At 38.2% G+C, this 23,170-nt stretch overlaps 1 protein-coding gene across 1 annotated transcript; it reads right to left on the bottom strand.

Moving 5' to 3' along the window:
* Window positions 1–98: 98 nt before the first annotated feature.
* On the bottom strand, window positions 99–22,596 carry SH2D1A (SH2 domain containing 1A). The gene is made up of 4 exons (XM_025431167.3): window positions 22,266–22,596; window positions 8,160–8,223; window positions 2,818–2,962; window positions 99–1,796 (listed from the first exon to the last, which is right to left on the bottom strand). The coding sequence occupies exons 1-4, from the start codon at window positions 22,400–22,402 to the stop codon at window positions 1,756–1,758; spliced, it is 387 nt and encodes a 128-aa protein (XP_025286952.1). The 5' UTR covers window positions 22,403–22,596; the 3' UTR covers window positions 99–1,755.
* Window positions 22,597–23,170: the final 574 nt, after the last annotated feature.

The raw sequence follows: 23,170 nt of genomic DNA, 5'->3' as shown, positions 1-23,170 counted from the left end.
GATAAGATACAATGGCCTTCATCAATGCTTTGTTTAATATATTAATAGCACTTAACTCTGAATATTATTTTCAACTATTTTAAGACAAATTCGGTAAATAGAGCTTTCAAATACTTTATTGAAATATGAAAGACCATTAATGATTCAAAAAGCTTTTTCAAAAGAGACTCTGATAAAGAAACATGCATACATAATTCATATATTTAGGATTATTCCAGAACGAACAAGTTAGAGAGAGTGAAAATTAGATACACCTATTAAAATTTAAACCCAAACGACAAATAAGAAAAAATTATCTAAACATATGCATTTTGATTTGAAAGTCGGCTTTCCAAATTCCTTCACAAGTTAAAGTGGTGCTTTTACTTCTAGAAACGGTAAATGGCCCACAATACATTATTATGGCCCGATTCCACCTTTGCACTCTCATTGCGTCCATGTCAAATGCTCAAACACCAAATCTTGCCAGTGCACGGAGAGTAGCTCTGTCTCTTGGCAGCTCATCAAGTCCACCCCCCACTCATGTACAACCCAGAATTCCAATGTATTAGTTTATAATAGAACTTCACATTTTCCTATGGACCATGGACCAGAGTATTTGTCTTGACTCATTCTGCCTCTGACAACAGATCTACCTACACAGCGGAACCTCACATAGACCGTGCTTATCACCTTTTATTGACATCTTTTGGTCTTTCCCTGTTACTTTTTTTTAATTGTTACTGTTTTCTTGTCCAACTAGACAGCAAGCCGCCTGAGCACAGTGGCTGGGTGCATTTATCTCTGTACCCCAGTCCCTATATTGTGTTTGGTGAATAAATTCTAGGAGCCCCAAAACGATACAGAATCAAATCACAAAAGCCATGAAAATATAAATGTGAGAAAAAATATAAATATCTGTCACTGTGTAAAATCTTGACTCTCCCTTAGGTTGCCATCACTTGGAACTGTTAAAAAACAACATAACCATAAGGTTTCCAGTGTTCTTGGGCTACCAAATAGGGAGACCGCTTGCACAGCCGTGGGCAGGAGCTTCCTTTCAAATTAAGGTTTTACATGGAGTACTGACAACTGGGGCAGAGGTAGATGAAAAATCCTATAATATCAAATATACTAGACGTTGAGAACATATTTTAAATGATGGGATTTTTAAATTCCGGATTGGGCTATGGGGTCCTCTATCCGGCATCAGAACACTAGGCGAAAAGGTTGCTTTCAGAATTAAAGAGCAATTCTTCACACTTTATCCAGTACTCTTTTTAACACACAGGGCACAACTCATAAATCCCCGAAGACCCTACACCACCAGAGCTAGTGGAGAGCGTAATACCTAATTAGAACCACACAGGACAAAGACAAGGGACACAAATCGGCTTCCTGCCATCTAACCAAGCAAGACATTTTAAAAGCAGTAGCTGTCAAATAATATTTCACTAAAAATGGTGCTTTTGAGAAAAACTGAGGATTATTTTTATTTATATTTGGCAAGAATTGACATTTATCTTTTATAAAGTATCGTTATGTTTTGAATCAGTTTCCCATTTGAAAATATAACTGAAAATAACCTCATTTCGAAGCTCCTCATTATTGGCAAAGTCCATTTCAGCTTTTACATGATGCTAGATACTTCCATTACAGGACTATGATGGCTTTAGAAATATATTTGCAGCTCACTGAACTGTATTATCTACAATATATAAGACTTAGCATATATTTAAATTATAGAAAATAAAGTACAAAGTATTTGATTTTTCTTCATGGTGCTTTCAGGAAGACATCAGGATCTTCTCTTCTCCCTAAAGAAAAATAATCGTGAAAATCAAGAAAAGATAAACTCACAAGCTATTAAAATTACAGGTTAACTCAAACTTGTAACCATAAAATTTCCCACGGCATAAAGCTCACAAAGATATAACCCAGTGATACAGCTCAAGCAACCAGTACTTAAAACTGAGTTCTAAAGAATAGAACAGTTTGCAATCATAACGTGTAATTTGTAAATTGGAGTTCTATTTACATCTCTATTATAAAGGCTAACTACTCATTAATTTAATTCAGCACTTAAGTCTAATTGTCAATTTATGCCTGAGCCTGGGTCCCTGTCAAAAAAGGACCTGACAGCTCATTTTTCTAATCATAAATATTTATTGTTTCAATCAAGGCATATCCTCTTACTCCAAACAAGTGATTAACCCCTTTCAGTAGATGAATAGACAATCACATATCTGCAGACATTGACCAGTATTCTGTCGTTAGCTTGATCCGTACACTAAAGTACCTTTGCTCAGGAGATGTAACAATATGTGCCTGTAGAATAATAAAGTGTACTAATTTAGTGTCCTCCTCTACAATAAAGTGTCATTAATTCAAGCACCACAAATTCAGAAAGCAGGATCACGTGGACCACGCTAACATTAGCCTTTCCAACCCTGAAGGAGAAAATAGTCTACCAATCACAGGTAAGGGACAGCCCAGGTGTTTTCCAAACTGTCCCGTCTTTCAAATGTTTTGTGCCCAAATTAGTGAAGTGAAATGGTACTTCTGCCTTGACAAAAGGGTCAAGAGAGAACATGACGGGAAAAGAGAGGTTTACATGTTGTGGGCTCATCGAATTTTTTACATTTTCCCGGAGTTTTGTTAAAAGCTTACAGTATAGCATATTGAAATCATAGCCTGTGAAGAGTCCCCTCTTGCTCGCTTGGTTGGCAACACCTACTTCCCCACTGCATGTTTCTAAAGAATTTCCCATAACCATATATTTATGAACAGGTTGACTCATAACCCCGAGCTGCCAAGCAAATCAACGGTAAACCATACCTGGAGTACCTTGTGCACTTCTAACTGAGCACTTCTTCTCAACTGGATACTGCAGAGGTATTACAATACCTTGATCTGGCTTCTGAAATGCTGAAATGAGATTTTTTATTTTCCGGAAAAATCTTTTATGAACCCCAGGTGCTGTCTGGAAAATAAAAGGCCAAGCAAATTATTCACCTATCTCCTAATGACACAAATAGGCCTACAAAATGTGGGAGGGATGCGTAGAGAGGTAACATTTGTGTAACTTGTTCAAATATTTGAAAACATAAGGAAGAAGGAAAAACAACAGTTCTAGAAGAGCTTACTTTGGTTGGCTGAATTTCCCTGCAAGAGGAGCTAATGAGCTGTCATTTCAGTTCTCCCAAGGGTGGTATTAGTTTGTACAAGCTCTTGCTCCTCGCCCTGCCCTTCCTGCCTGCTACCCATCATACATCCTGAGCCTCTGAGGGTATACAGGCCATTACCCACAATGAATGCACCAACAGAGAGAATGCAGTTAAACACAGAAAAAAGCACAGATCATACAGGTCATTAATAAAAAGCCTGAAAAACCAAACCAACAACAACAACAACCCATCCTCCCTGTCATCATTCCACAATAAAAATGCTCCACAGGAAATTAAAAATTGACCGTTACGGGACACACAACATATCGCTAGTTAGTCCCTAGACTCTCACCTCACAATGTGTCCTGCCTCATCCTTCATTAAATTTGTTCCTCCTTGGGACACTTCCCTATCCTCCCCCAAATTGCTCTCTGCCAACACTTCACCGTGACAAGGTTTTCTCTATGACACGAAAATGAAAGACTATATAAGGTCACCTTTATTTATTTGTTTGTTTGCTTTTGAAGAGATCATTATTTGCAAGTGACTATTAAAATGTATTCCTTTCCTGACATCAATTCTCTTGCAAAGGAACTGCTGAAAACGACAATTTCCTGCAAAAGCTTGCGAGCTCAGCTTTAGGCATCAACTCAAAACTGTCATTTTACATAAAATAAAATAGTATTGCTATAAGCAATTGAACAATGACTAGGTTTTTTTTTTTTTTGAAAGCTGTTTTTCAGCTCTTCCATCTGGAAGATTTTTGAGGTGGGAGCTGTTTGTTTGTTAGCAGTTAATGAGAAAACGTGAAGGCTGGCATGCAAACTTTAGCCAACTCGACTAAAAGCTGAAGACAGCATGCGGTCCATAGTAACTTAGTCATTTCCCACACTGGGGCAAGTCATTTTTCTTTGAAAGCACCGAAAAAATTCTTTCTAGCTTTAAATTAGTGCCCACTCATAGGCTCACACAGCTTGGAGCCTCAGTAGATGTAGAACATTCTCTGTCTCAGTGCCACCCCTATAGTCAAAAACACCTTCCCAGAATTTGGGGCACCTGAGTGGCTCAGTCTGTTGAACAGTCGACTCTTGATTTCAGCCCAGCTCACAATCTCGGGGTTGTGGGATCGAGCCCTGCATCGTGCCCCACATCGGGCTCTGTGCTCAGCAGGTAGTCTGCTTCAGATTCTCTCTTTCTCTCTCCCTCTGCCCCTCTCCACCTACACTCTAAAATAAATAAATAAATCTTAAAAAAAAATTTTTTAAAGCACCTTTCTAGGACTCAACTTGAGACCTTATCCAAAATACCATGGCTTTTCTTACAGAGCTCCAAACAGTTCATCGGCTTCAAGAGAATCTCTAAATTGCACAGGCAGGTCATAGGCACAAAATGCCTCCTTATATTTTCCTTATGGCACTTTTTCAATTTCTAGATCACAGGACCCAGTCTTTTGTCTTTCAGGCCAATATCCACAATGAATTCACCAACAGAGAGGATAAGACCAAACAGTTTCTAGAGAAGTTAGAGTCACCAACCAGAAGAGAAACTGCTCACTCCCCCAGTGTGGAAAGATTTCAAACCACACATCTTTTTAGCTGTTCTTGTGGCTTATAAAACCATTTATCAACAGAAGCATCTTTTTTATGGGGACTTATATGCAGTTAACACTTGATTATCCACACAAACAGAAGGAATAATAGCACTAGATGTACAATTTGAATTTGGGATATAATGTTTCACTGGCAAATGACTATCCTAATTTATAGAGTTTTCCTTAGATTAATAAGTAAAGTTATTTAGCATCTACCGATGATCAAACATCCAGAAAAGCCCAAAGGCACTGAAGTCAATAAGGGGAGGTTAGTACATTTTCTTTACAATACACTGATGACAATGCACATATTAGTAAAGGATAGTTGATTGGGTGTAAAATTCTCTAAATTAACAATTTAGCAAAATTCTACTGAGTCACAGGAGATAAGTTAATACACTAGGCAATGATAAAACCTAAAAGTCTATCTAAAAGTAGAAATTCACATGGGGGTGCCTGGGTGGCTCAGTCTGTTACATGCCTGCCTTCCGCCCAGGTCATGATCCGGGGGTGCTGGGATCTAGTCCCATGTTGGGCTCTCTGCTCAGCAGGGAGCTTGCTTCTCCCTCTCCCTCTGCCTGCCACTCCCCCTGCCTGTACTCTTTTACTATCTCTTTGTCAAATAAATAAAATCCTTTTTTTAGTGTAGAAATTCATATAATATTTGTCTTTCATAATTTGGTGGATCCAGCGTTCAAATTTCATTCCACTTTTTGAAACAAATCTCAGATATACTTAGATTTCTAGCACAATCTTTGCACAGAGGATAGAATGTTACTGCCATGACTTTTCCTGCAGGGTGGCAAACTAAAGCATTGTTCCAAAAGGCAGTATAAATATCTGTCATTTAACCAGTTTTGAGAATATATTTACCACAAGAATTATACCACTGACAACTCCCGTTCTGCTACTGAACTCAGCTATTGTTCATATTTGCACATTTCTCATACCGCCATCTCTTAGTTATCCATGGAAACATGTTTTGGATCACAGCTGGTCTTCAATATGCTCTAGAGAAATTTCTTACTGTCAGGTGATATGAGCTCTGAGAACACACACTAGTTTAATATTCCCTTAGCAAAAACATAACTAAGAAAGCAAATTTAGTAGATAGAAAAAATGCAATATGCATTACAAAAATAAATATAAAGCATTTTTTAAAAAACTGTTTTCCCTTTGGAGAAAACATGCCAATCTTCTGCTCTCTTGGTGCAGATAATTACAATATCATTATATAAACGGGGTCGGACCAGACAACAGGATGAAAGGACATTTATGTTCAATAAGCCCTTTCTTCCTTAACATGATCACAATCATGTAACAATCTGCATATGATGTTATACTTGAACTAGAAGAAAACAAATTTAAAGACAAGATTAGCTAAACCCTAATAATTTAAGACATTTTCCATAAAGAATACTCTTTAGCAGCTTAAGGCTACTTCTCTGGGGAGAAGGGCTATTTCTAATCAAACTATATACAAATATAGATGTCTATATCACACATAGCTATTCTTCATAATAAATGAAATTTAATTTCTTATTCAATCATCTCTGCAGTGCTGCAGAGAATTTTAAAATATAAATGGGTAAAAGTCATTTTGATTAGATGTGTTACTGCTTTGCCTCTAATTAGTATTACAGTATTAATTATCTGTGATGATTATAAATTATTATTATTACTTATTTATTTATTTATTTATTTATTTATTATATAAAGCGACAACGTGTTTTAAAACATGCCCTAATTCATCTCTGTAGTTCAAAACATTTGTAGTCTACAACTTGGGCTTTCTAATTTACTGATGAATTTGTAAAGGTTAGAGCTATTTTAATTTTTTTGAAGTCTAGACTTTAGAATTTCTTAAACTCATAGATTGAGTTATTAACAGAGGTTGCTATTTGCATTTATGTTTTCAAACAACTCATAACGAAGTGCTTTCATTACAAAGACAGGCTGTTTCTTTCTCAGAAATCAAAGAAAGAATTTGAGGTCAAAATTTCAGTTGTAGAGACCTGTACATCGGTAAGATGCGATATACTACCTTGTTACATGGAAATAGATTCACTCTGCAGGCATTACGTGCAATGGCATAGTGACTCTCAAATGTTTTCAAAGCCATCAGAACCCATTTTTCTAACGAAATCTTATTTGAGCCCCAGTTGATAAGCAAAAGTGAATCTCTCAGATCAAAGATGAATTGGGGACCCAAAAGCATACCCACTTTTGTCCTCCTCTCCCTCTGTGCACCACCTCTAGCAACCCCAAGGCACCCAGGTAGAAGAACCTTAGGATTTTGCAGAGCATACCTTCAAAACCACTGTAATGTTTCCTCTAATTTTATCTGCCTACCCATGTGCTTTCCACATGGCCCAGCTGGGAGTCTTGCCTCCACACAAAGAGCAATCTTGATTACTAATATTTGGAAAATCCTCCCTTCTTTGAACTCCTATGCTAGATAACATAGCATAACATTGTTATGCTAGACAATAATCATGTTGTCCAGAGTCTGGGTGAGTTCACATTTTTGAGGGCTTACTATGTACCAGGTCTTGTGGCTAAGAGCTTTCTTTTATATGCATTATCTTATTTAACCTCCAAAATGAGCCCTATGGGGCACTTGGGTGGCTCAGTTGGTTAAGCATCTGCCTTTGGCTCAGGTCATGATTCTGGGGTCCTGGGATCCAGGCCCGAATTGGGCTTCCTGCTCAGCAAGGAGCTTGCTTCTTGCTCTTCCTCTCCCTCTGCCTGACGCTCCCCCCGCTTGTGCTCTCTCTCTCTCTCTCTCTCTGTCAAATAAGTAAATAAAATATTTTTTAAAATGAGCCCTATGAGTGAAGAACTATTTTTAGGCTTATTTTACAGATGAAGAAATTTGTTCAAAGTTAAGTAACCTGCCCAAGGTTATAGACCTGTCAGGGAGGAGGAGGTATCAGACCTGGAATCCAGATCTACGTGAGGACAAACTCAGCTCTCACATCACTGTTTAATTCATGTTGTATCTCCCTGAGAGTATTATAGGCTCTTAGAAAACAGGAGTCATGTTGTTTAATCCACCATAGAACCAACGCTCATATTGGTATCATCTGGTAAATAATTGCTTATTTAACCATTTTACACATTTTGTATACGCTTTCTAAAATTTTGCATAGGCACTAAAAGTCTGACACAATCCTTCAACTTTTGTATATTTCGCCCAAAGTGAGACCGTTCTATACAATGGTGGCTGAACAGAACTGGAACAAAAATCCTCTAAAGCCTTCTTAATGATCCATGAACAATTTTGGGTCGGAGCTTCAGTGATTTGAATTTGATGAATATTTGGGGAATGTAGGATTTGACAACTCTTTTATAAAACCAACTTAAACTTCAAACACCTTCCCATTTCCCCCAGAAACAAAAAATAAATAAAAGAGCTGTACCTCAGCACTCCAAGAACCTGTTTCTGTCTGGGACACTCTGTATGTATAAATATAACCTTGATACCTGTGAAAGAAGAAACTTCCATTACTGAAAAATTCCAAAAGAATAACAGCTGCTCTAAATTTGAGCTTAACTATTCCACATAAATGTTACATATATTGGGACACACATATATGGCACCATTGCATTCATAGGAAGAAACTCTTGGGGGATCTAACTTGCTTGCATATTATTATCTGGGTAATCCCAATTTTTAGAGAGTGTTCTTTATCTTTTCCCTTTTTTAAAATAAGAGAACTCACACTCCTAAGGGTTTGTCTAGTTGAGAGACTGGACAGAAAGAAAATAGAGACCTGTTATAATTGGTAAAAATCATGGATTATTGAATAGATTGAACAAAGTGTAGTCATGTTACTTTTAAGTACATATAGAGCTTTAAGCTGAAAAATATTTCACTGGGATAAGGTACTATCAGGTGCACTTCATAGTAGTAATAATATTAATTATAAATATAATAAAAATAATACTATGTTTCTATAACACAACTATTATGGTTACTTTACAGTATAATATAGTAAGAAAACAAATTTGAATTAAAAAAAGACTCCTGAGGCACCTGGGTGGCTCAGTCAGTTAAACATCCAACTCTTGGTTTCAGTTCAAGTTATGATCTTGGGATCATGGGATGGAGTCTTCTGTCTGGCCTTGCACTCAGGACAGTCTGCTTGTCCCTCTCCCTCTGCCGCTCCCCCCACACCCCCGCCACCCACCACTTGCTCTCTCCATCTCTCCCTCTTGCTCTCTCAAAAATAAATAAATAAAATATTTTTAAAAAAACTCCTGCTAAAGTACTTGAAAGCAGCTTGTCCTTTGGGGTAAACATTCGCCACCATTGTTTTATGTGCAAGCATACTGTCTAACTGTATAATTGATACCAAGAGTTTCATTTTAAAATTTTTTAAATACTTTATTTATTTACTCATGAGAGACACAGAGAGAGAGAGAGAGAGGCAGAGACACAGGCAGAGGGAGAAGCAGGCTCCACGCAGGGAGCCCAATGCAGGACTCGATCCAGGGACTCCAGGGTGGATCACGCCCTGCGCCAAAGGCACATGCCAAACCGCTGAGCCACCCAGGGATCCCGATACCAAGAGTTTTATATGCTGTATTAGTTTGCTTTGGCTCCCATAGCAAAATACCATAAAAAATTAAATAACACTTAAACAAAATAAATTTATTTTCTCACAGTTCCGGAGGCTAGAAGTCCAAGATCAGGATGTTAGTAACATAGCTTTCATTCTGAGACCTCTTCTCTTGACTTGTATGCAGCCACCTTCTTGCTGTGTGCTCACATGAGCTTTTCCTTGTGTGTGCATGGAGAGAGACATCTCTCTCTTCTTCTTATAAGGCTACCAATCCTATTGGATTAGAGCCCCATGCTTATGGTCTCATTTAAATTTAACTAGATACCAAAGGCCTATGTCCAAATGCAGTCACATTGCGGGGTTGGGGCTGCAACATATCAAATTGACAGGGACACGATTCAGTCCATAGCACACGGATTATCTCTTTTGGACCCCACAATAGTCTTATGAGCTTTATATTGTCAAATTAATCTTCTAGATGAGGAAACTTTGAGAAGCTAAGTTTAAAAAAAGCACACTAGAGATCAAGCAGAAAACATGGGATTAGAATCAGGCCTGTTTAATTCTAGAGCCCTAGCTCTTGGTCCCCATACTATAATGGATATACACTATTCATTGTACTTTAGTATTTATGGTAATGCTACAATAAACTTTTACTTCATAGAAAAGTAGGGTAAGGGCAGCCCTGGTGGCTCAGTGCTTTAGCGCCTGCCTTTGGCCCAGGGTGTGATCCTGGAGACCTAGGATCGAGTCCCATGTCGGGCTCCCTGCATGGAACCTGCTTCTCCCTCTGCCTATATCTCTGTTGCTTCTCTCTCTCTCTCTCTCTGTCCCTCACGAATAAATAAATAAAATCTTTAAAAAGAAAGAAAAGTAGGGTAAACTTTGTTCTAAATTATTTTGAATTATGAATATGAATATGGATCAGATTCTCTGGATCAACAGTTTTATTTTCAACATTTTCTGATTGTTATTCTTAGGCACAAGTTCAGGCCAATATAGATCTTTGGTTAGAATACATGTTAAACTCTGGTAAAAAATAAATGTATGTAAACTTTTAAGAACATATGATTCTAAAGCATTCCAAACAGAGGGTCATCCTCGAGTTATTGACTTTATTTACCATCAATTCCCTTTAGAACTAAGTCTTTAAATATGTGGAGTAGGGGGGCTTGGGTGACTCAGTCAGTTGCATGCCCAACTCTCAGTTTAGGCTCAGGTCATGATCTTGTGGAGTCATGGGATTGAGCCCTGCATTGGGCTCTGTACTCAGCAGGGAATCTGCTGGAGATTCTCTCTCTCCCTCTCCCTTTGCCCCTGCCCCCCAAATGAATAAATAAATCTTTTAAAAAATGTGGTTTTAATTATTATATCTTTAATCAATATCCATGAGTACCGATTACCTAAAGGACAAAAATCATACATCTAAAACACTATAATCAAGTTCATTTCATTCGAGAAATCAAAAAAATTCGATTTAATTGCTGGTGTCATTATAGGAAATTTTCATTTTTGTTATGAAGGTTTGCCAGCACACTTAGATCATATAGAAAATAGCTTGATATATGCACATATATAACATATGCAAAAGAAATATAAAATATTACATTGTTAAAGACTTTTGTTTTTGAAATTATAAATTCTACCTCAAAGTCCACTGATTAGGTAAGTACTCTATAGGGAACAAGGGAGGGCTTTGTTTTCCATTTTTCACCATGGGAACTTAAAACGTAAGGTTTTAAGTGATTTTCTTAAAGTCATACAGCAAAATGGAGATAGAATCAGACAACTAGCATAGGTCCTTAGTCCCATTTTGCCTATGGGAAGTGATTAATGGCAGTAATTCAGTATCATTAAAGGTGATGTGGGAATGCATTATTTAAAATCTCAGCAGTGATGCAAGCCAAATCGTCAGCAACTAGTTTTCACTTTCTAAAACAGCGAGTCTCTAAAAAATACAAAGAATCTATCTCCCTACTATCATTCAGCCTCATTTAGTCAAAATAAATGAGTCTGTTTTGAAAATTGTTTCCTAACGAATCTGATCTTATCTCACTTTCAGTTAAGCAGCAGGAACCTGAGTACCACTTCAAAAGCCCTTACCTCCTTCAGTCTCTGAACCACCTGGTGTCAGTGGCACCTAAAACTTCTTGCAATTAACCCATCTAATATTAAGAATTTCCTACTCCCCCGCCCCTCAGATTTCTGAATGAGCAGAATCATTTCACCCCTCAACTAAGCCAGTAGTTCATCTCTTCCACTTTCAGGTCACTGAAGTAACTGACCCAGGATCCCTTGAAGTCAACTCTCATTTCCCCATGGCCTGGATGGAAGAGATCCAAAACAGTACCATCCAAATTACACTGCAAGGGTAATGTCCTCATCGTCACCTGGGAACTCGTTACAAATGTAGGATCTCGGGCGATGGCCCAGAACTGCTGAATCAGAATGTGTAGTCTTACAACATCTCCAGGTGCTTTGTAAGTCAAGTTATGGATGTGCTGATTCAAACGCAGAAAGAATGCCCACACCTTATTGGGAGTATTGATGGCAATTCAGCCAAGTCAAGCTGGCTTCTTTCACTCACCAAGGACACTTCTGTGCCACCTCCTCCATAGTCATTCAGTCTCTCCTTTAGGAACTAAAAGTACACTGATTGTGAGGAGCACTGAGTAATGTACAGAAGTGTTGAATCATTCTATGGTACACCCAAAAGCAATATAACTCTGTATGTTAACTATACATCTGTAAAGATTTTTTTTTAATTTCAAAATAAGTAAAAATCTTTCAGGAAAAAATAAATATAAGCTGAAGCTTTTTCAATTGTTTCAGTCTTCAGAGAGCAGTGTTTCTGAACCATGTACTTCCTCTTCTCCAACAGAATTTCATTGTTTTGTTTTCTGTTGCTTGAGTTATGAAATAATCATTTTAAAATATAAAATTAAACTAAAATATTGAATATGTTTTCTCAAACTACACATGCTCTCTCCCCATCCACTGAAAAATCACTGTTCTAGAAAAAAATCGGAAATAAAGTTATAAAAAGAGCTATAAAATTGTGCATATTTTTATCCTAATGAATGACCCTGCTTATCTTCACTACACTCCAAGGAATCAATGGATAAAGCAATTTCACAGAGATTTTCATACTAGTTCTATTTCAATGGTGAAAAAAATAGAATTAACCTGAGTACCCCTAAATAAGGAATGTTATTCAAAATAAGAAAATGGCAGTAGAAAGAACCATTCAAAATAATACCGAAGTATTTTTCAAAAAATGTTAAGCACATGGGTTATGTTAAAATAAATTATGATATGTGAAAGAAGTGAACACACAGAGACACCACTCTGATTACAACTATTCAGAACCATACTTGTATGTATACAAACTAGATGTAAGTTTAAACTAATATAAATGCATCCTTGCATATTAATTTTTCCTATAAAGTTATATAAGTAGCTACTAACTTTTTTAAAGAAAAGGAAACAAAATTACAATTTGGTGCTTTACAAATCTATTCTAGCCAAGTCACAAATCAGAAAAATACAATTTATGTTTAAAAACCATTACATCCCTTTCAAGATTATCTTTCCTCTGGCTCCTTCCATTAATACAGACAAACCAAGAATGCTATGTAATTTTAAATTCCTTCCTCCATCAAATCTTTTGTCAGACTTGTCAATTAGCTTGGAATTTAAAATTTATCCTGGAAGAAAAATCTAGTAAATCAATGATTGGTAGAAAACAGAGGCTTTTTTGTTGCTGTTGTTGTTATTGACATTAATTTTAACTAGAATTTTGCATTTTAATGACTACAAAGCATGTGTTGATTCAGGCCCTGCTAATATTAAAATTTGCCTTAATTTTTTCAAAAGCTGTCCCAACTCTTTAAAAAGTTCTCTAGTTAGAAATGAACCAGAAGAAAGCAACCTGATTTAGTTCTTATTTTCTCAAGGGGTCAGTGTTAGGGACAGATCTTGGTTTAGAACTAACAAAACCACATCAGTTCCATCTTTATACCACTTCAAGGACTACAAAAAAGTTTAGTTACATTTGCCTTCTTCATGACACTGCAAATAAAAACAAGCTAGTGCCCAGTCTTGTCTATACAAAGCAATGCTATGCACAAAATTCAAGGCACAATTAAAATGTGACTGATTTTAAAACAAATACTTCAGAACTTTTATACCCAGAATAATGGTATCCTGTACAAAGCCATCATTATTGAGTCAAGATTCTGAGTCAAGAGATTTCTGAATTTTCTATGGCAGGATCTTCATTTTTTCAGACTGAACTTGAATTTTCAGAACCATCAAGTCATTCACCTTCAAGTCTGATGGGAAAACTATGTAAACCAGTTTCGATGAGTCATGACAATAAATATAATCTCTTCTTCCCCCGAGCTGCCACATAACGTTTTATTCATGTACTCCTATGATGCCCTGGCTTAGTATTGCAATTATTTGTAGATCTTTTATTTACATTAACAAACGCCTCCTACATGTTAACTTTATAAATTAGCTAATAATCCTCTGAGGATTATTAACCCTATGCGGTAAGTACTATTTTTACTACCATTTCCCTTTTCACAGATAAGGGACCCGAGGTACAGAAAGTTTAAGTAACTTGCCAGAAGTAAAATAGCTAGTTTAGGGTCAAATTGGTATGCACCCAGAGAGTTTGGATGAAAGAGCTAGGCTCTTAACCATCTTTCCATGCTGCCTCTCTCTTATACCACCAGGAATAAATTGGTCTTAAGGTGACTCCAAAAGCATGGTTCTCAAAAAGGGAGGGAGTCTACTTGGCCTCAGGGCTGGAAGTATCCAATGAGGGGGCGAGGAAAAGAAGAGGCTGGCCGAAAGAGGCCAGCTGAGGAGAGCCCAAAAAAGATCATCTCAGACTTCCCCTTCACATACGCAAATGACATCCTCAGATTAATCTCGCAACTTTAATTTCACATCGCCAGCCAGAATCAGCACTTGCCTTTGATTTACTGCTTGTGAATTGTCCATTTGGGGGTTTATGTGATGCAACTTTAATCCTAGGCTGGCTTTCAGGTTTGTTCTGCCATTAAAGGATGGTACTCAGAAAATCCAAAATAATTCTGTTGACCTAAATTATCATGGAGATAAATGCGGCACCAACACACACATATCCAATTGTAATAAAAAACTAACTGTAAATTAAGTCATAATTTCTCATTCTTTTGAGTTCTTTGCTACAACGTTCTCCTCTATTTCAACTGATAAACTGGAACTTTATTTCGTCACTGCTCCTTCCCCCATTTCTCCAGTTCAATGGTTTGATAGGCACTTTATTCCCAGTCATCCCTTAAATCTCAGAGGACAAAAAGATAATTATCCTTTTATCTAAAGACATATATGTCAAATGACTTCATTAGGTGTCCTTGCAACTAAAGAATCTAATAGCATTCCTGCTTCCAAATCTTCCATTGGATAGGTAGCAAACAAAGTCAGAGCTGTATAGGAGGATGCTAATTATGGAAATAAACTATTTCTGCAAACTAATTATTTTAAATATTTTAAATAGGTTTTTCTCCTCCTATCACATCAAACTATCCCAGTGGACATGTAGGACTTTCCCAATGACTATCTACATTGAGAGTGAGAAGGGAAGAAATGTGAGAGTCCAAGTATAACTTAGAAGAAACTTAATATACCTAGAAAACCAAAAAGAATAAACTACACTAAAATAAAATAAAAACTATTTGCATTAATAAGAGCCTTTAGTATACAAGATGAATACAAGAAAAATAGGTATATTTAGTAGCTTTCTTAAGCAACAGAAAATATGGTGGAAGAAGAAAACCCTATTTACGATAGAAACAAAAAAAATCGACACACACATTCATAAACACAATGATTAGAAATAAACTTAAAAACTGTGCAAAACCTATAGGAAGAAAACTATAAAACTTTATTGATAGACATAAATTTTTAAAATTAATAAATGGAGAGATGTATCTGGTTTTTTTAATGAGAAAACTGCGTTCTTTAAAGATGACAATTCTTTTTTTTATTTTTTTTTAATTTATTTATGATAGTCACACAGAGAGAGAGAGAGAGAGGGAGAGAGAGAGGCAGAGACATAGGCAGAGGGAGAAGCAGGCTCCATGCACCGGGAGCCCGACGTGGGATTCAATCCCGGGTCTCCAGGATCGCGCCCTGGGCCAAAGGCAGGCGCTAAACCGCTGCACCACCCAGGGATCCCGACAATTCTTAATTTATTAATGAGTTTAATGTAGTCCCAATGGGATTTTTTTTAATTTGACAAAATTATTCTATATTTCATCTCAAAGAACCAATAAGTAAGAATTGCAAATAATTGAGGCGCCTGGCTGGCTCAGTCAGTGGAGTGTGTGACTCTTGAGCTCAGGGTTGTGAGTTCGAGTCTCATGTTGGGTGTGGAGATTACTTAAAAATAAAATCTTTGGATAAAAAAGAATAGCAAAGTATTTAAATGTATTAAACATTATCATACTATAATACTAGTAATACAAGAATAAATAGATCAGTTGAGCCAAATAGATGGGAAAGAATAATTGTTATTGTTAGAGTTTAATATATGGTAAAGGAGGTGAGGAAATCAATGAGGAATGGCGTTCTATTTGTAAATCATACTGGGCCAATTGTTAGCTAAAATCAAATCAAAATCAAATAGATCCCTTCTCCACATCAAAATGAAATTCCAAACAGAATTGAAGAGTTAAGTGTAAACTAACCAAACTGTAAATTGAAAACAAAAACTAAAGTGAAGTTGCATGACATCTCTGGAGAACTTTCTAAGCTGGGAAGCAAAGGAGGAAATTACGCACAAAGGAAATAAGCGACAGATCTGACTACCAAAAATGTTAATTTTTTGTGTATCAGAGAGAAGTAATGGTAAACATCAAACTGAGAAAAGGTACTTGCAACAGATGAAAGATTAGTATATAAAAATTCATAATGTATTAAGAAAAATAGTAGGATCCAAATGGTAAAATGGCAAAATGCACAAAGAGCCAGTTTATGAACAGGAAATACAATAGCTTACCAACCATATAAAAGACACTCGCTCACTAATCAAAGAAATATGAAATGAAGAGTGAGACACCAAATTTCAAGGAGAACTTTTGTTAACAGTATACCCATTTCTAGGGAAGCTACAGTGAAATGGACAGTCTCATGCATTACTGATGAACATATATGTAAACTGGCATAACCATTAGGAAAAATATTTGGTGATCATATATATATCAAGAATCCTAAGCTGTCAATGTTTTCTGACCTGGAAATTGCACATCTTGAAATTCATTATAAGAAAGTAATCATAAATACAAGGAAATCTTTATGGACTAAAATAAGAAACATGATGACATTTGTAACTGCAAAGAAAAATGAAATTATTTAAATGTCTAAAAATAGGTGATTGGTTAAGAAAAATATAATACAGTCACTGGCTGAACTATCACGCAACCATTAAAAAATGATGTCTTAAAATCATTTGTAAGAATATTATATATGAATGGCGTTTTTTTCATATTAAATGGAAAATGCAGTGGAATACAATACACACTTGTGTGCTCAGAAAGAAATTTATTTTATTAAAATATGGAAGAAAATTCACTTAATTTTCAACAATAATTGTCTTTAGGTTATAAAACTGTAGATGATTTCTCTCATTTCCATTCTTACATTTTTAAATTTTCTATAAGAAGAATAGGTATTAGGAACTATTTTTAAAGACTCATTATACAAAAATGTGCATTTATGTATTGAAAATAACTGAAAGGAAAATTCACTTTAAAGGAAAGTGAACAAATCTGTAAATGAAAAACTTCTTGAGTACTTTATGAGATCCAATGTTCCCAAACTGAACAGAGGGAAAAGCCATATCTAAAGGCCGTTATTGGGGGCTCAGAACCAGGGAACGGAGCAAGCACAGTTTGAAAGTAGAGTTTAAAATAAAGTTTGATGACTTCCCATTCAGTTTTCCCTCCCTTCCCCTATGATCTTCTGTACTGTTTCTTATATTCCACATTTGAGTGAAGCCATATGATAATTGTCTTTCTCCAATTGACTTATTTCGCTCAGCATAATACCCTCCAGTTCCATTCACTTTGATGTAAATGGTGGGTATTCATTCTTTCTGATGGCTCAGTAATATTCCATTGTGCGTGTGTGTGTGTGTGTGTGTGTGTATTATATCTTCTTTATCCATTCATCCATGGGGTAATTGGGTGATGGGCATTAAGGAGGACACATGACGTGATGAGCACTGGCTGTTATATGCAACAGATGAATTATTGAACTCAACATCTGAAACTAACGATGTCCTTACTATATTTTGGCTAATTGAATTTAAACAAATAAAAACAATAAAAACAGATAAAAGTTTGAAATAATACATAATGTATTATTTCTATAATAAAAATGCAGAAACTAAAGCTCAACCAAACCTTCTTGGATAATGGGTGAAAATAAAAGATAGAATGAGAAACTACTCTCAGTGAACTCTACAATCAATTCATGTTTGTTAGCTGTATCTTATTGTTCTTATGCATATGACACCATTCACATTGTCATTTCTACTGCATATCATAAGCATACAAATTTTGGGTTGAAATGAGTACATATTTTATTTCAAAATAAAATTTGATTTTTGTTACTACATCGTAGTACTAAAATGGGGGCATGAAATATTTACGTTTATCAAAAGGGACCCGTGGCTCAAAAAGATTGAGAAACTCTCATAAAAGACAATGAATCCTTGTGTCTTTCCCCTGTAGCACAGTCTGGCAATCACACTCTAAGACTTGAGGCCCCAGTGTGCCCGTCAAAAGACATGCTAGGAGACTCCCAGTTTGCCTACTACCATCTGCTACTTCATAAGGTTTGGGTGGAGAACTCAGAGTCATAAAAACTGCATTTATGCAAGATTCACTTTGGGTAAAAACTTAAATGTTCGAGAAATCCCCACTCTGCCTAAGTTAATTCCTTATGTGGTCAAGCCTACATAAGCAAAAGGTTATCCTTTTCTTTTCTTTTTTAAAAGATTTTATTTATTTATTCATGAGAGACACAGAGAGGCATAGACATAGGCAGAGGGAGAAGCAGCTCCTTGTGGGGACCCCAGTGCAGGGCTCGTTCCCCGATCCCAGATCACAACCTGAGTCAAAGGCAGATGCTCAACCACTGAGCCACCCAGGCATCCTGGTAGTCCTTTTCTTTTGCATATTTTTCCAATAGTGATCTTCAGCAGAAGGTAGGCACACATTACAATCCTTATTTAGCAGGTATGAGGACCAAGACCCAGGGAAGTTGAATGACTTCCCCAGAGCCCACACCCTGGCCTGATTATCAGTCTAAAGCTCTTTGCAGGAATGCCTGGGTGGCTTGGCATTGAGCCGGAATGCCTGGATAGCTTGGCTCTATCCCGGAATCTGGGATAGAGCCCCGCATCGGGCTCCCCACAAGGAGCTGCTTCTCCCTCTGCCTATGTCTCTGTCTCTCTCTCTGTGTGTCTCTCATGAATAAATAAATAAAATCTTTAAAATAAATAAATAAATAAATAAATAAAATCTTTTAAAAAATAAAAAAAAGCTCTTTGCAGTGAAGAAGAGTATTTGCCTTGGCAATTCATTGGTTAGTTCAAAAATATTTATTGAATGCCTACCATGTACCTGGTAACATGCCTCATCACGGCTATTATGTGCTAGCCTGTGTTCCTTGTACAGGAGACGATGTCCCTGCCTTCACTGAGTTTCAATTTTGCTGAGAAACACAGCAATACATAAGTAAACAATCAAATATCAGACAGTTTAGAGCTCCTTGAAGAAAAATAAAGTCATAGAGTATAACAGGCACAGGGAGAAGGTACTTAATTTAGATAGGGTGGTCAAGGAAGTGGTCTCTGAGGCAAGAGGCAAAAGTAATAAAGTCTAAAGATGCTGGGAGGAGAGCACAGCTGGCAGGTTTGAGAAACAACAAAGGGGCCAGCATGACTGAGTCTTTAGGTGCATCTTGCCATACTGTCTCATCTTACTCCCCTGCTCAGGCTTCCTTTTTTTGCCTCTAGGCTAAGGGGCTGATTAGCCCCTTTGTCAGCCTCTCTAAAGAAGCCCCTTTCACTTGCCCACTCCTTCCACCACATTCTTTTGAATGAAAAGAGCCCAAGAATACTAGGCGGCTTTCACTGACCTTCCCAAGTTTCCACTTGGGAAAAAAATAACGTAAGCAAATCATAAAGATCTGAGCCCAAGACTAGTATCAAAAAGACAATAAGTAACAAGTGTCAGCAAGGATGTGGAGAAAAGGGAACCCTCTTGCACTTTTGGTAGGACTGTAAATTGGTGCAACAACTATGGAAAACAGTGTGGAGGGATCCCTGGATAGCTCAGTGGTTTAGAGCCTGCCTTCGGCTCAGGGCATGATCCTGGAGTCCCGGGATCGAGTCCCCACATCAGGCTCTCTGCATGGAGCCTGCTTCTCCCTCTGCCTGTGTCTCTGTCTCTCTCTTTGTCTGTGTCTCTCATGAATAAATAAAGTCTTTAAAAAAAAAAAAACAATGTGGAGGTTCCTTAAAAAAGTTGGAATAGAAATACCATGATCCAGTAATTCTACTACTGGGCATTGACACCAAGAAAACAAAAACACTAACTCAAAAAAATACATGCACCCTATGTTTACTGCACTATTATTTACAATAGCCAAGATATGGAAGCAATCCAAGTGTCCGTCAACAGATGAATGGAGGGATCCCTGGGTGGCTCAGTGGTTTAGGGCCTGCCTTCAGCTCAGGATGTGATCCTGGAGTCCTGGGATCAAGTCCCGCATCAGGCTCCCTGCAAGGAGCCTACTTCTCCCTCTGCCTGTGTTTCTGCCTCCCTCTCTCTGTGTCTCTCATGAATAAATAAATAAAAATCTTTAAAAACAAAAACAAAAAAACACAAGTTATTTTTAAAAAACAGATGAATGGATAAAGAAGAGGTGGTATAATATATAGAAAGGAATATTACTCAGCCATAAAAATGAAATCCTGCCATTTGCAATGACATGGGTGAAGCTAGAGACTAGTGAAATAAGTCAGTCAGAGAAAGACAAATACCATATGATATCATATCTTATGATTTCACTTACATGCAGAATCTAAAAAAGAAAATAAACAAACATACTCTTAAATACAGAGAGAGAACAAACTGGTGGTTGCCAGAGGGGAGAGGGATGGTGAGGGGATGGGCAAAATAGGTGAAGGGAATTAAGAGGTCCAAATTTCTAGTACCTTCTCACACTTCAATTAAAACAAGCTCAGCAATTTAGAAGCTTGGTTATTGACACAGGTTCAATCTGTACCCCCGCCGCCCCACCTCACCCCACTCCTGGTTATAAAATAAATAAGTCACAAAGATGAAGGGTATAACCTAGGGGATATAATCAACAACACTGTAATAACTTTGTATGGTGACAAATGGTGACTACACTTGCCGTGGTGAGCATTTTGTAGTGTGTAGAACTGTCAAATCACTATGCTGTACACTGGAAACTAATATAACGCTGTATGACAACTGTACTGCAAAAGGAAAAAAAAGATCCGAGCCCAAGAGAGTCAAGTGCTTCCACATGTTCTCTTGAAGTCTTTATAATAAATGTACTTAGCAAGGCCTGAGAGTTGCCACAAACTTGGCCTGACCATGTTAAAAAAATAAATAAACAAAATAAACGAAAATCATCTAATAACAGCCTCAGCATGATCTTTCTTCACGGACCCAAAAAGTACTTCACAATCTTGCAGTGTATCATTAGGTATCAAAATTACTACCAAGCATTTTCCTTCATTTTGTTTCTGACTAGAACCGACTACACAGCACAGGTGTTTCACATGTGACACAAAGTGATCAAGCTAGGTCCTTCCTTGGAAATGTGCCATGAGTACTGAAAGAACTCGACTGGAGAAAAATACAATAATAATGATAATAGCTTACATTTACTGGACATTTATGATGTGTCAAGTCCAGTGTTAAATTCTTTACCTGCATTTGATCCTCGCCATCCTATGAGGTAGGTCGTATTATTATACTCATTTTATGGACAAGAAAACTGAAGGACTGAGAGTTCAACTTGCCAAGGTCACAAGCCTGCCATCAGACTAGCACAGGATTAGGTCTCAGATCTCCCTGACTCGGAGCCCTTGAGGCAAAGATGAAGGTACATCTGATTTAAAATGGGTGTTAGACTAAGGCATGCCTAGGCAAGCGGCAAAGCTGAATCATAACAAGGGTGTTTTCCCTCCATGCCCTTTACCACTACTGTCAGTCCTAGCTTTTTATCAAGAAGGGTCCTACCTCTGAAACTCTCTGCCCCCACACACAGCTTCTCTCAAAGAAGCGAAGTAAGCAGATGCCAAGAGGCAGTTTCACTTACAAATACCCCGATTGGCACCCCGACCTAACCAGAATTGCACTCCTAAAGTCACGGATTCCGTTTCTCAGTCTTCTTCCTCTCCCAGAATGTGATGGTTTCCTTTGGGAGGACACCTCCAATTCCATTTAAAGGGATCTGGAGAGAGGTCTTTCCTTTCCTCAGGAGCTGGTGGCCCCAGTTTTGGCCAGTCCACCATGCCAAGGCTCCACCTAGCTGGCCTCGACTAAAGGTCAAAACTGGAAGTTGGGAGCCTGGATCTTTCTCAGAGCAAAGGTAGATTCTAGGCTGCGTTTCCCCACCCCAAAGGGCATTCTCTGCAGCTGCCACAAAAGACCCAGGGAGGCCCTTCTGGAGAGTGAAGGCCCTGGGAGTGAAAGCCCCATGAGGGGCCTCAAAGCACGACCCCCTAAGCTGGACCGTGGGAAGGCCTTGGCGCTGTCACATGAGCCGTGGAGGAGGCCTCAACGCCTCACATGAGCCTGCACCCCCGGCCGGTGCCCTCATGGGGCCTGGAGCCTGCGGCCACCGCGACATACTCACAGCACACACAGGCAGTACACGCCAGGGACGCTCTCGCTGTCTCTCAGCAAATAGCTGCCATCCAGCCCCGTGGCAAGCAGGAGCTTCTCCCCGGTCTCCCGGCTGATTTTGCCATGGTACACGGCTACCGCGTCCATGGCCTGGTGGACTCTTGGGCCGCTGAGGCGTGGGACAGTGGAGGGCAGATGCCACTGCTGCTGCAACCGGGCCCGGAGTCAGCCACCTGACTCCCAGTTCAGCCAGATGTGCAGAAAAAGAGAGAGGAGCACCCGAACCCGAACAACAGGATGTTGTCTCTCTGCCTTAAAACCTCCTTCTCACACTTCAATTAAAACCAGCTCAGCAATTTAGAAGCTTGGTTATTGCCACAAGGTTCAATCCCCCTCCCCGCCCTACCCTACCCCACCCTACACACAGGGTTCGGAAGGAGAAGGGAGGTCAATTGGAAGAATGTCCTGGCAAGATATGGACTGTACTACCAGGGCAGACTCTGGCACACAGACAGGAATGCTTGCTAATGCTTCCACTCTTACAGTTTTCCCAGGGGCCACCAGAGATGACTTAGCTTAACTAAGTTCCCAAAAGGGTTGATGATAGAGGCAAGGTGTACATGGCCTTCTTGTGGGGCAGAAACATGCTGACAGAGAATGAAAGAACCTAAAGCTCTGAGACCAAAACACAGAAACTACCAGAACTATCAGTGCGCAGTCATTCCTGAGCACAGCCAGAGGCTCCTACACAATCAGAAGTAGTCAGTGAAAAACCAACATGGGGCAAGTCTCCTTTTCTACTCTTCCTTGTCATCTTGAGCAATCTTGATCCTGAGTAAACACTGATTTTTCCTACTTTCTTGGCCAAGATCCCAGAGTGCTGATTGACGAACAAAAATCAGTCTATGTGTGAAG

This window comes from Canis lupus, chromosome X (genome assembly GCF_003254725.2).
Source record: "Canis lupus dingo isolate Sandy chromosome X, ASM325472v2, whole genome shotgun sequence".
NCBI lineage: Eukaryota > Metazoa > Chordata > Mammalia > Carnivora > Canidae > Canis > Canis lupus.
Note: the sequence above shows the minus strand (reverse complement) of the source record. Positions and strands in the feature narration are given on the sequence as shown.